Genomic DNA, 14,722 nt, shown 5'->3' with positions numbered 1-14,722 from the left:
TATCACAGGCTCAGAATCAGGAGATAATGAGGTAAAAGGAAAGAAAGAGTTTTTAAAAGGAGGAGCCAGGAAGAAGAGGAAAGAAAAGAGAAGTGATTATGGCAGAAGAGGGTGGGAAGACACCTCTCATATTCATTTGAGGAACCATTTGATGTCTTCTGGAAAGGTTATCCCTAATGGAAACCACATGAGAAGAAGTTTTTTGTCAGAGATATTAGAATCTGTCAGAGGTAATAGAATTAGATATATGATTCTAATATCTCTGACAGATACTCTTTTGATTTCTTCTCCAAACTTGTTAGAACCATTTTCTTTTCCCTCCATTATTTTGGATCTCTGAAGACTTCTACTTTGTAATGAGGGACCAATGTAGCTGTGTGGTCAGTGAGAATTTGATGCAATCAGTTATTTACTTTTTATTGTTAAAGGTTTGAATTGAAAGCAAGGTGTTATATTTTTAGACACCTTGACGTTCAAGCTGGTTTTAGAAAAGGCAGAAGAACCAGAGATCAAATTGCCAACATCCGTTGGATTATTGAAAATGCAAGAGAGTTCCAGAAAAACATCTATTTCTGCATTATTGAGTATGCCAAAGCCTTTGACTGTGTGGATCACAATCAACTGTGGAAAATTCTGAAAGAGATGGAAATACCAGACCACCTGACCTGCCTCTTGAGAAATCTATGTGCAGGTCAGGAAGCAACAATTAGAACTAGACATGGAACAACAGATTGGTTTCAAATCAGGAAAGGAGTACGTCAAGGCTGGATCTTGTTACCCTGCTTATATAACTTATATGCAGAGTACATCTGGAGAAGGCAATGGCAGTCCACTCCAGTACTCTTGCCTGGAAAATCCCATGGATGAAGGAGCCTGGTATGCTGCAGCCCATGGGGTCGCTAGGAGTCAGACACGACTGAGTGACTTCACTTGCACTTTTCACCTTCATGCATTGGAGAAGGAAATGGCAACCCACTCCAGTGTTCTTGCTTGGAGAATCCCAGGGATGGGGGAGCCTGGTGGGCTGCCGTCTATGGGGTCGCACAGAGTCGGACATGACTGAAGCCACTTAGCAGCAGCAGCAGCAGCAGCAGCAGAGTCCATCATTTGAAACACTGGATGAAGCACAAGCTGCAATCAAGATTGCCGGGAGAAATATCAATAACCTCAGATATACAGATGACACCACCCTTACGGCAGAAAGTGAAGAACTAAAGAGCCTCTTGATGAAAGTGAAAGAGGAGAGTGAAAAAGTTGCCTTAAAGCTCAACATTCAGAAAGCTAAGATCATGACATCTGGTCTCATCACTTCATGGGAAATAGATGGGGAAACAGTGGAAACAGTGGCTGACTTTATTTTTGGGGGCTCCAAAATCACTGCAGATGGTGACTGCAGCCATGAAATTAAAAGACGCTTACTCCTTGGAAGGAAAGTTATGACCAACCTAGACAGCATATTCAAAAGCAGAGACATTACTTTGCCATCAAAGGTCCATCTAGTCAAGGCAATGGCTTTTCCAGTAGTCATGTATGAATGTGAGAGTTGGACTATAAAGAAAGCTGAGTGCCAAAGAACTGATGCTTTTGAACTGTGGTGTTGGAGAAGACTCTTGAGAGTCCCTTGGACTGCAAGGAGATCAAACCAGTCTATCCTCAAGGAAATCAGTCCTGGGTGTTCATTGGAAGGACTGAGGCTGAAGCTGAAATTCCAATACTTTGGCCACCTGATGCAAAGAGCTGACTCATTGGAAAAGACCCTGATGCTAGGAAAGATTGAAGGCGGGAGTAGAAGGGGACAACAGAGGATGAAATTGTTGGATGGCATAACCAACTCAATGGACATGAGTTTGAGTAAACTCCGGGAGTTGGTGATGGACAGGGAGGCCAGTCGTGTTGCAGTCCATGGAGTCCCAAAGAGTCGGACACGACTGAGTGACTGAACTGAACTGAACTGCTTTTTTACAGAAAATTTTTAATTAGAAGAGAAATAATGATAAGTTTTAGGTTAACATTTTTTGCTCATAATAATTATTACAATAATTAGTCTTCTGTTTGTTTCTTTTTCTTTACATTAAATTCTTTCAGGTACAAACTTATGGTGAGTTTTTTCCTAAGTGGTTGTATTAATTTTTATCACTGTGTGACAAATTATCACAAACTTAGTGGCCTGATGCAATACTCATGGTTGGTCCACATTTCTGTAGATCAGAAGTCTTGGTGAACTCGGCTGGGTTCTGCTTAGATTCTTACGAAAGCTAAATCAAGGTATTGGCCTGGGTGGGCTCTTAGCTAGATACTCTGGGGACAGTTCATTTCCAGACTCTGTTATATTGTTGGTGGAATACAGTTTCTTACAGCCGTAGAACCAAAGTCTCTCTTTACCGGCTATCAGCTGAGGATGTCTTTCAGCTCTTTAAGGCCCCTTGTATTCCTTCTCACATGATGTCTCCTTCTTCAAACCACAGGTTCAGTCCTTATGCTTCACATCTTTTTCACATCCCTTTCTACCATCAGTAGGAGAAAACTCTCTGCTTTTGAAGGATGCCTGCTTAGGTTAGGCTCACCTGGATAATTTCCCTTTTTCATGACATAAACACAGGAATGGCATCAGGAATCAAAAGTTGTGGGGAAATCTTCTAATTTTGTGTACCACAGGTGCTCAGAAAATACTTGACAAACCATTTACAAATTGCCTTTATACATACAATTATGTAACTAAACATTATAAATAATAAGATTATTTTTCTTTTCAGGACAATTCTACTCTTTTTGAAACTTATGATGTTGAACTCATTAAAAAAGATGGACAAAGTCTTGGGATTAGAATTGTTGGTTATGTTGGAACATCTCAGACAGGTAAAATGAATCATCTCTGTTTCATATTTGGAAATAATTGTAAAGGATGTTAAAGTTTCTAGACAATAAAATTAAATATCTGCAGATTTTAATTTAAACAGTGAACAATAAAACCACGAATCTGTAATAGCAACTAGTTACAAAAAATGATTAGAGAATCACAGTTTTATCTCAGTAGTTTTATAGCTGGCTCAATAGTCATTAACAAAAGAATTTAATTATCCAACACAATGTATAATGTTTGAGTTATACCTCCTCTTGTTTCTAAGATATATATTTTGAATATTGTGAGTGTTACATATTATGGCATTTTATATGTGATAAAGTAAAATGATTACTGTGTGTATTTCATATTGTGAATGTCAGAAAGTATTACTATTATGTTTAATCATCAAAAGAAGATAAAATGAACACTTTAATTAGAATTATTTTTCTTTATATAAAGGGAATACTTGTAAGAGTAAGTGCATGCAAGAATAAGTGCCCAAGTATCTCTGAATAATACTCCCTGAACTCCTTAATGCAAAGCTCTGGTAACTTTGACTGTAAGAGTTATCCTATTACGATAAGAAATAACTGTAAAAAGGAAAAATAAATCTTTTTCACAAATATTTGCTTGTAAGATGAAAAGTTAGAGTTATGAAATGTTCTAGTGTTTTAAAAATTGCAAGGTTAGAGAGTTAATTTTTTTAAGTTATTATTTTGCATTTTACAGCAGGTGGGAAAGATTATAAGTGCTAATATATTCAGAGTCCTGAATGAAATTCATATCAGACCACCTTGTGCTATTTTAGCCTAATGAAATAGCTGCTTTTAGACCTGTATATTTTTCTGAGTGCCACCATTTTTAGGTTTAGAATTTAAATGAGTTCCAAAAGGGCTAAGTATGGATTATATAATAATGTTGCCCAAAAAACCCTGTATTGAGTAGCTCTTAATATGCTGTCCAGTTAGAGAAATCATGGCTAAGTTCCTAAACTTGTGGTTTAGGAAGCTTTGTTGCATTAAGTTTTCAAGTTGTAAACCTAGCAATATACTTACAGAGTAAAATGAAGTGAGTAGCTGATAGATAATTGAGAAAAATTGATGTTTATGTTACCGGATGAAGAAAAGAAACATTTTACTTTACCCTCAAAAGAAGCTTTTGGGACTTGAGCAGGGACTGGAGAAGTAGCGTTGAATCCAAAAACTAGAATATTCTATAACTCAGTATGCTTTTTAATGTGCAGTCTTTCAAAATAATTTTTGCTTTATTCTTTGGAACTTTGAGCAGTTGGTTTGCCTAGTTTCAGAGGGAGTAGAAAAATGATTATAAGAAATGTCTGTTTAGGGAGACAGATGTGTAAATAACTCTCAGTTGTTTGAGGATAAATGAAATATATGTTTTAGCAGAGATACAAATAAACTCATCATATGGCAAATGAAAAACTCATTCTGACAGAGGGAAATGGAGAATTCACAAAGAAGGAGATATTTGTACTAAACATGGTAAGGGAGAAGGATTTTGATAGAGGGAATGAAACAGGAAGAAACAGGAAGAAAAAAAATGAGAAAAGGGATACAATCATGAAAATACTTGGAGCTTTGGTGGAACATCATGAGTCTTGTGTGTCTAGACTTCTGTCTTATTGGAGCGGACGGTAGTTGGACATCGAAGTGAAAAAGAAAGTTTGGGGCAAATTATGGAAGTCCTTGAATGTGATTCTATCAGATTTACATTTTATTACATAGGCTGTAGGAATCCATTGATGTTTATATTCCTTCTATAGGCAATATTTTAAGTTCATTTGAACTTAAGATAAAAGTATAAAATCATCCAGAGCTACGGTCTTTCTTTTTCTAACTTCTTTTCCAACCCCTTTCCATAGGCATGTATACTTTTTATATAGTTGTAATTTATATATATATATATATATATATATTATGAGATCTAAAGATAGATGGATAGAAAGATAGATAGAAGCTAATGTGAGTAGTCAACTAAATATAGGCAGGAAGAGCTACTAGGACCCTCTTGTCTTCATGCTGGTAAGTAATGATGAAGGTTTATGCCAGGTCACCAGTGAGAAGGGAGAAAGATTTAGAGAAGGTAAGACTTAATCTGAGCTCTCCTAAATTCCAGCTGATGTTGGAGTGCATTTCATCAAGGTTCCATTACTGATTATTTTTCCAAAAATAGGTATCAGTCAAATCATTTCAAATTCGAGTCACTTGTGATGGTGACAGTTTGAAATAATCCATCACTTTCTCCGCTTGTGTTCAGAACAGCATTTATCAAGCCTCCAGTGAGCCCCTTTAGCTAATTAACCTCTTGATATGAATTTTGCAATCAAGGCCTAATTAGAGCTTTTTTCCGTATGTTTTGTGCATCTTAGGAGAAGCTTCAGGGATTTATGTGAAAAGTATAATACCTGGCAGTGCTGCATATCACAATGGTCAGATTCAAGTGAATGACCAGATAGTTGCTGTAAGTAACTGCCCTCTGTTACGGGATTCAGTCAAGTTGAGGGAGGGGGGAGTTATCATTGTTATAATATATATGCAGTGGAAATGGCTTAATATAGTTTTATAATGTTTTAAAAAATTAAGTTTGTACAGTGGAATCTTATCAATTTGGATTCTCATGGTCCTTAACTTTTTTAATTAAAAACTTTTTTAAAATTTAAGTATAAGGTGATTTGCAGTGTTGTGCCAATCTCTGCTGTATAGCAAAGTGACTCAGTTTTACACATATATACATTCTTTTTTAATATTTTTTTCCATTGTGGTTTATCCCATGAGATTGTATATTGTTTTCTGTATTATACAGTAGTTATTTATACCTTCTAATTTTTTTTTAACTGTGAAGAAAGGAGTCATTAAAGGTTTTGGTTGAAAAAAATACTATATACATATGTATATTATATAATATGCATACACATATATTTGAAAGATGCTCTAACATTCTCCTAGAAAACACTTTTCAAGCACCTCTTTGTATTCTTTAAATTCATCAATTTTATATGCAATTAATAGGCCATTTACTGGTACTGTTTACCTCTTTGTGAAAGTAGTTTTCTATTAACAGTAATTTTTAAAAAAAATTATTTTTGATCAAAGGATAATTGCTTTAGAATGTTATGTTGTTTTTTGCCATACACATGAATCAGCCATAGGTCATTCTTGCATAGTAATTTTGAGTATATACAGAATTGAGATATTCTATGTATTTGAGAATATAGTCATTGCCTTTCATCAATTGAGATTGGTATTTCCTCCATTTAGTAGAAATTAGTTTATTTACAGTTTATTTTCATAATAATTTTGAAGTAGGTACACACACATTTAATTTAGTGATTCAATCAGAAACAAATGTTGGTATAATTTGAATGTTTGTCCTTCAAATCCATCTAAGGAAGCCCCTTTCATGACCCTTGGCTTTCCAGTATTGGCTTGGGAAATGTTGCTGGAATTGACCATTTGGAAACTGGTGATAAAACTTTGAAGAAAATATTAGGGGAAAAATTAAGCAGTGGTTTGACTAGCATGAAGAAGATTGAGTGAGGAGGCCTCCTAGTTCTGTTGGACTTAAGAGTGTGATTCCCCGGACCCAGCAAAGGGGTGAAGTTTCCAGAGCCCTGAAGACAAAATATGGACTTATTTTCCACTCTACCTTCATTGGCTGAGCAGCTGCTAAGAACAAAGATTGCATCTCCTGATTCCTGGCAAAAAAATGCAACTTTGCCCCACAGATTGATTGCTTCTCTGAGGTACCCACCTGTACATTTGGGGAGAAACTTTAGGAACAAGGTGAGGAGCAGCAGTCCTTCAATGAGACTGGAGAGATCCCAGGAAAAAATTCTGTCATGAAGGAGGCAGTGGATCAGGTAGAGGAAGTGGCTGTTAAGATGACTAGGAAGCTGGGGAGACAGAAGAAACGCTTGAAGAAGGAAAAGAGAGGGCTGGCTACAGTTGCCCTGGCATCTTCAGAGAGCAGTATTATCTCTGAGGATTGTGAGGAGACAAGAGAAAGACCCAAAAAGAAGAAAAACGAAGAGCCCCAGGAGGCTCTCAGAAGAATGGGATGGAAGACCCATCTGTCTCCTTCTCCAAACCCAAGAAGAAGAAATCTTTTTTCCAAGGAGGAGCTGGTTCGTAGTGATCTTGAAGAAACAGCTGGCAGTTAAAGTCTTCCCAAGAGGAAGAAAACTTTTACCAAATAAGAACCAGTTAGTGACCCCGAAGAGTCAGGAAACAAGAGAGTCCCAAGGAAAAGAAATTGTCTTCCAAGGAGGAGCCATTCAGCAGTGGACCTGAAGAGGATACTGCCAGCAAGAGCAGTGACTCCAAGCAAAAGCAAAAGCTCAGAAAGATCCCCCAGGAAAATCAGAATGGACATCTCCCTAGTGGGGCATAACTTGCAGAGATATTTCACAACCCATTGTCTAGAGCCCAATAAAAACACAAACAAAACAAACCCCTTCCAAAACAAAAAGAATGTATGACTGGACTTGACTGAGATTAGTAAATGCCTTCTTTCACATGCTTTTTCAAAGTACTGAAAAACCTAACGGAGGGAGATTTGTTCCTTCTGGAAAATATCACACAGTGTTATATGGTACAAAGATGAAGTATTGGATGGTCTCTTCAATTTTAGTGATAATGGCTTCTATTAATACATCTTGAGAGCTGTGTATAAAAATTGACCACATTTTATGGCACTTTGAATGTTGAATAGCATCAGAGACTAAGATCTATTTTCTCTTTCAGGCTATAGGTCAAATACTTAGGAATACAGGTTTTAGTTTGCTTTCTAGTTTCTCAGGAAGTTTGTCAGCATGTTTTACTACTAAATTTGCATTCAAAAGAAGCTAACTTGAAACTTCTGTTTAATGTATCTCTTAATGTTGTAGGTTGACGGTGTGAATATTCAGGGTTTTGCCAACCAGGATGTTGTTGAAGTGTTACGAAATGCAGGACAAGTGGTACACCTAACCCTAGTTCGAAGGAAAACATCTTTGTCTGCTTCATTATGTGAAGGGCCCTCAGACAGAGGTAATTAATTCCACTATCCCTCCTCCAACCTTGTAGTCTGGGTTTAGAAGAATAACTCATTTATGGATGTTCTGTAAGTCTGGGAAGGAAAAACTGCCTACCTTGTGTAACCCAGTATGGAGAAGTGAATCAGCTCATTTATGCATTGAAGAAGAGTTTCCTTTGCCTATTATAATGTGCCAGTCCAAATGTTAGAATGTGGACCCTGATATGCATGAATCTCTGACAGTGTCTCTAAATGGAGATGGAAATCATTTTCCCCAAAAGCTTCCAAATTTCATTTATTACTTGCATTTGAATAGTAAAGCTTTGCCAACCTTTGTTTCAGAGACTCTCATTTGTCTAATGCTTTGACATTTTGCAAACTTCAGGTTTCATATTACTTCTAATATTTGATTCTAATATTTCTTGATTTACTCTGTGAACTATAGCAAGAGAAAATAAAACGTGGATTTCTGTCAAGGACATTTTGATTTATAAAATGATATTGTTATTTTGATTATAAGAATAGTAGATTTGGAGAAGGAAATGGCAGCCCACTCCAGTATTCTTGCCTGGAAACGTCTATGGACAGAGGAGTCTGGCGGGCTGAAGTCCATGGGATTACATGACTGAGCATGTGTGCACGAGGGTGGAGGAAGATGGGTTGGTAGCAATAAAATGGTATAACTAAAAAAAAAAAAAAAGAATAGTAGATTTATGGAACAAATACATAATTCTATGCATGCCAACTTTTAATTGTCAACTCACAGATAGATCAACAAATTTGGTAATTATAGGAACATGTACAATTTAAGTTGAATGACTACTTACATAACTAGTGAGTAGGAAATAGTTAAATTAGAATTTGTCAGAAGTTGAGTACATTTTTTTTCTCATTCTCTGAAGATATTATATCCTGGAGACTTTTGCTTTCAACTGATATTGAATTATATTGATATTTACATTGGAATTTTTAAAGTTTTATATGATAGTGGAAATTTTGCTGCTGAAAGATAGATGCCCTGTCAACTGCACTGTATGTGTGAAATTTAGAATTGGTTAAATAATACAAATTGTACATATGCTATATTGACCTTAAAAGGTTTGCATAAATATTTATACCAATATAATAGTTTTCAGCAGCTTTGATAGAACCCTTGGCTTTAGTCTGCTGTATCAAATGAACTGTGTCATCTATGAATCAGCAGTTCTTTACTGGGCATGCCTACGTTTTAAATTTACATTGGGATAGGTTTTGACCCTAAATCTGCACTTCTTCCATGGTTTGGGTGTCCTTCCTATGTGTTTCATACCCTTTAGCACCCTTTGAAGAGCACTTTGCTGGAGCATTTATCATACTACGTCGTGGTCACCTGTTTTGTGTTCGGCCACTGTAATGTAGGGGAGTGGTTATGTCTCTATCCACTGTCCCGTCTAACACACCTCTGTGTGCCTTCTTTATAGGCAGCAGTTAAGTCGATTTTACTGAAACGGACTGCACGGCTTCTAGCGCTTGAGTGTTACCTTCCCCTGGCATTCAAAAATCTTACCTTTTTTCCTCTAAACTCTTTTTATTTGCATACCTTGGGCATACTTATTTGTATATCAGTTTGCATACGATCTGTAACACACATTGTGTATTGCTTTGTACTGTGTACCCTGCCTACTGTGTAACTCTTCTCCCCAGGCTACATCGGCAGTGTCTGGCTGGCATTTGTTTTACTGGCACTGGGCTGTACAATTAGTGTGTGTTAAAAGATGAATGTTCTAAAAAATCTTATGGGACTTCCTTGGTGGCGCAGTGGTTAGGAATCTGCCTGCCAATGCAGGAGATACAGGTTTGATCCTTGGACCAGGAAGATTCCACCTGCTGTGGAGCAGCTAAGCCCATGTGCCCTGGAGCCACGCTCTGCAACGACTGAGCCCACATGCTAAAATGACTGAAGCCCGAGTGCCTAGGGCCTGTGCTCCTCAACAAGAGAAGCTACCGCAATGTACCACAATGAAGAGTAGCCCCTTTTCATCACAACTAGAGAAAGCCTGCATGCAGCAACAAAGATCCAGTGCAACAACAACAACAAAAAAGTGTGGTTTAAAATGTCATATTAAGATCTTAAGGTCATATTAAGTTTCATATATAAACTTTTAACTTATTTTTTTTAACTTTTTATTGTAAAAATATTTGAACACACAGGAAAATTGAAAAATGATATGAAAAATAACCACAGAATCCATCATTTAGATTTTAGCAGTTAACTTAGCCATGTTTGTTTCATCTATTTAGCTTTCTCTGAACCATTTAAGGGTGAGTTGTAGATATCATCAGTCCTACATACTTCAGTTTACAGCTTCTAAAAATAGCCATGATATCATTATCCAGAGAAAATTAATAGTAATTACCTAATATCAAACACCTAACACATAGTTAAATTTTCCAAATTGCTCCCAAATGTCTTTTGTAACTCCTTTTTCCACTTCCCTTACTCCTCTTGAAAACCTCATAAAATCAAGATAATTGATTTTTATGCATTTTACTCATTGCATGTATTATACTTTTTTTTTTTTTAAATATAGAAGAATCCCTTGTCCCTGCCTCCATAGCGTAGACTTTTTGGAGGGATTTGCCCATTTGTCGCTGGAATACTACTTTCAGAATTTGATTGTTTCCTTGTGGTGTCATTTAACTTGTTACTCTATCCCAAGTGTTTCTTGTGAGTTGGGAGCTAGAGCTTAAGCCTTAGATTCAAGTTCATTTTTTTTTGTTCTTAAGATTTATTTACTTGTTTAGTTTTTTGGCTGTGCTGGGTCTCCATTGTTGCACATGGGCTTTCTCTAGTTGCAGTGAGCAGGGGCTACTGTTTGTTGCAGTGTGCGGACTTCTCAAAGTGGTGGCTTCTCTTGTTGTGGAGCCCGGGCTCTAGGTGCAAGGACTGCAGTAGTTGTACCACATGGGTTCAAGTAGTTTTAGATTGCCAGCTCTAGAGTGCTGTATCCATAGTTGTGACACATGGGCTTAGTTGCTCTGCTGAATGTGGAATCTTCCCGGACCAGGGATCAAACCAGCGTCCCTTGTGTTGCAAGGCAGATTTGTAACCACTGGACCACTAGGGAAGCCCGAGTTCAATATTTTTGATAGGAATACTTTTTAAGTCACTTGTGGCTATTTATGCATGCAGGTCAATCAATATGCAGGTTAAGAAGCAACAGTTAGAACTGGACGTGGAACAACAGACTGATTCCAAATCAGGAAGGGAGTATGTCAAGGTTGTACATTGTCACCCTGTTTATTTAACTTGTATGTAGAGTACATCATGCGAAATGCCAGGCTGGATGAAGCACAAGCCGGAATCAAGATTGCGGGGAGAAATATCAATAACCTCAGATATGCAGATGACACCACCCTTATGGCAGAAAGCAAAGAACTAAAGGGCCTCTTGATGAAAGTGAAAGAGGAGAGTGAAAAAGTTGACTTAAAGGTCAACATTCAGAAAACTAAGATCATGGCTTCCGGTCTCATCATTTCATGGCAAATAGATGGGGAAACAATGGAAACAGTGAGAGACTTTTGGGGGGCTCCAAAATCACTACAGATGGTGACTGCCGCCATGAAATTAAAAGATGCTTGCTCCTTGAAAGAAAAGCTATGACCAACCTAGACAATATATTAAAAAGCAGAGACATTACTTTGCCAACAAAGGTCCATCTAGTTAAAGCTATGGTTTTTCCAGTAGTCATGTATGAATGTGAGAGTTGGACTCTAAAGAAAGCTGAGCACCAAAGAACTGATGCTTTTGAACTGTGGTGTTGGAGAAGACTTGAGAGTCCCTTGGACTGCAAGGAGATCCAACCAATCCATCCTAAAGGAAAACAGTTATGAATATTCATTGGAAGGACCGATGTTGAAGCTGAAACTCCAGTAGTTTGGCCACCTGATGCAAAGAGCTGACTCATTGGAAAAGACCCTGATGCTGGGAAAGATTGAGGGCAGGAGGAGAAGGGGACAACAGAGGATGAGATGGTTGAATGGCATCACCGACTCGATGGACATGAGTTTGCGCAAGCTCCGAGAGTTGGTAATGGACAGGAAAGCCTGTCCAACTCCAGGGAAGAGTTGGACATGACTGAGCAACTGAACTGACTGATTGAACTGTGGTTATTTAAAAATAACCTAAAATGGTTTTGGTGGGCTTCAGTCCATGTGGTCACAAAGAGACATGACCATGTGAATAACACAACAAAATGGTTCTTATACAACCTGTCTTGTGTTTGAAGTGAAGTCGCTCAGTTGTGTCCGACTCTTTGCGACCCCATGGACTGTAGCCTACCAGAATCCTCAGTCCATGGGATTTTCCAGGCAAGAGTACTGGAGTGGGTTGCCATTTAAAGAGAATAATTGACATGCTTGAGATTGAAAGCTTACATTGCTCAATATAGCTAAGAGAAGAACATTTGCAACCAGGAGAATTTTCTCCCTTTTCCTTCTCATTCCCAAGCTTACTTATATACAGTCATTTGTTAAACTCATGATAACATCATGCCAGAACCAAGGATTGCCCAAAACAATGGAACTGGCTTCTGCTTATCTTGCTCCATGCCCACCATAGTAGTGAGAACTATGGCCCCCAGAGTTCTCCTCCTCCCCCACTCCCCAGGGCTGTATTGTCATCCTGCTTCATCATAGACTTTACCTTGCTTTTTTCTTTTTGTTGCCTAGTTCCTTGGTGTTCACTTGTTGTTCTGTTGCTCAGTCATGTCCTACTCTTTGCAATCCCATGGACTGCAGCATGCAAGCTTCCATGTCCTTCACCATCTTCTAGAGTTTGTTCAAACTCATGTCCATTGAGTCAGTGATTCCATCCAACCATCTCATCCCCTGTTGTCCCCTTCTCCTCCTGCCTTCAATCTTTCCTAGCCTCAGCGTCTTTTCTAACGAGTTGGCTCTTTGCATCAGGTGGCCTAATTCCTTATTCTTTTCAATACTAACTGCAAGTGTGTTTTCTAAAGAATTGAGCCATTATCACAAATGGCATTTTAAATAAAGGAATAAAATGTGTAAGTTACCTGAGATGTTTGTAATAAGGTTGTGAAATGGAAGAACAGAAGTGAAATAAGCTTATTTAAATATGATCTTCATCTGATAGTGATTCAAATTAACAATTCCTATTTTAGGAACTGTGGTAGAACCACCAAAAACACCAGCCCTGTTTCTGACTGGAGCAGTGGAAACGGAAACTAATTTGGATGAAGAGGAGAAAACTGAAGAAAGAATGGAGGATCTAAAAAATGACAACACGCAAGCCTTAGAAAAACCGGGTAAGCACAAAGCATTCAATTCAAAGCAGTCAAAGTAATTTGACTTTATCATTTGTTAACCATTTTCTCTCTATAAGTTAACATAATGTGAAGACTTTTAGAGGTAGTTTTGAAGATATAAAATAAGATATTCTTAATATCTGCATCTTAACACTTACAGCAGTTGAGAATAAGCATATTTTTGTTTAATCACTGTTTAATTATGTTGGTTTTGAATACATTTCTATTAGTGATTACATCAGCATTTTTAATTACTACATACTTTAGCTTGTGTATTAACATTGATATAGCTATCTGTATACATATAGTAATATTTCCTTTTCACCATAACAATAGTGTATACATTTTTATATATTTCACCAAATTTCCAGGTTGCTATATATTTATTGTTTAATTTTCTTTTTAATTGATAAGTACCTGTACCTTTGGGCTTTGTTGTATGTTTCCTTTGCTACTCTAGTTGACTCGACTTTGCGAGCATTTTCAGTCACAATCTCACACAGTTCCCTGTACAGAGGCATTCAGGAAAGGCTTGCCAGTTGAATGAAATGGAATGCTTAAACTTCATCCGGGTCCAGAGACACTTTGACTTTTGGCTTTGATTGTCTTCTGTCAGGAAAGAAGGGCCTGAAGGAAGGAGTAAACACTTCAGTCAAATTTTAAAACTTCATATTGTTTAGAAATTTAGGTTGTTCTTTTTGATCCAAGTAAATTGCAGTTAATTTTTGCTATTTAAATTCATGTGAGCCCAGATAGGTGTACCATGAATTATCAAGTGAAAATCAGATACTTTCTAAAGTTAGAAATATGGGTTTTCCTGATGGTCCGGTAGTTAAGACTGTGCTTTCAGTGCGTGTGGCACAGGTGTGATCCCTGGTCAGTGAGCTAAGATGCCACATGCCATGAGGCTCAGCCTAAAAGCAAAAAACAAAAACAGTAAATAAAAAAAAAAAAAACAAATAAAGTGAGAAGTATTTTTAGAAATATCTGCTCAAAGGATCAACCTCACTCTTTTTTTTTTTTTTCCGTGAGTGTATATAATTTCAGTTAGAGAGTTAGACCAAATTCTTCCAACTGCTTTGAAGTTAACTCCTTTTGCTGTAAGGGCAGACCCATTTTCCCTCTTCCCTTCTAGTTTCTTTGGTTGGCCTAATAATTAAATTAACATAAGATAGAGTAACACAGGAGAAACACAAATTTTCTTTGTGTAGGAGTCCCATAAAAATGTGAGCCCTTAAGGGCAAGTTGGGCAATTGAGGCTTCTGTGCTATCCTGAGCTAAGGAATGGGATAGGGGCCTGGGCCTTCCAATGGGAGGAGTAATTTACAGGATGATAAGAAGAGCAGACATTTGATAATTAGAAGTTTGCCCTGCTGTGCAGACAGGTTTTTCAGATTAAAAACCTGTCTCTGGTATGATATATACAATGGAATATTGTGTGCTTATTGCTGAGTCGAGCCTGACTCTGCGATGCCATGGCTGTATCCCGCCAGGCTCCTGTCCTTGGAATTCTCCAGGCACGTGTACTGTAGTGGGT

The 14,722-nt window shown here is 37.6% G+C and overlaps 1 protein-coding gene across 5 annotated transcripts in view; it reads left to right on the top strand.

The window, feature by feature from the left end:
* PATJ (PATJ crumbs cell polarity complex component) overlaps positions 1-14,722 on the top strand; it is a 365,401-nt gene that overhangs the window by 35,345 nt on the left and 315,334 nt on the right. For all 5 annotated transcript variants that reach the window (XM_061121728.1, XM_061121726.1, XM_061121727.1 and 2 more), the window contains exons 9-12: positions 2,754-2,856; positions 5,232-5,323; positions 7,749-7,890; positions 13,042-13,185. In XM_061121728.1, coding sequence (XP_060977711.1) covers positions 2,754-2,856; positions 5,232-5,323; positions 7,749-7,890; positions 13,042-13,185 — 481 coding nt within the window. The remainder of the gene's footprint in view (positions 1-2,753; positions 2,857-5,231; positions 5,324-7,748; positions 7,891-13,041; positions 13,186-14,722) is intronic.

Source organism: Dama dama, chromosome 20, assembly GCF_033118175.1.
Source record: "Dama dama isolate Ldn47 chromosome 20, ASM3311817v1, whole genome shotgun sequence".
Classification (NCBI taxonomy): domain Eukaryota; kingdom Metazoa; phylum Chordata; class Mammalia; order Artiodactyla; family Cervidae; genus Dama; species Dama dama.
This window is presented reverse-complemented; position numbering and strand designations above follow the sequence as displayed.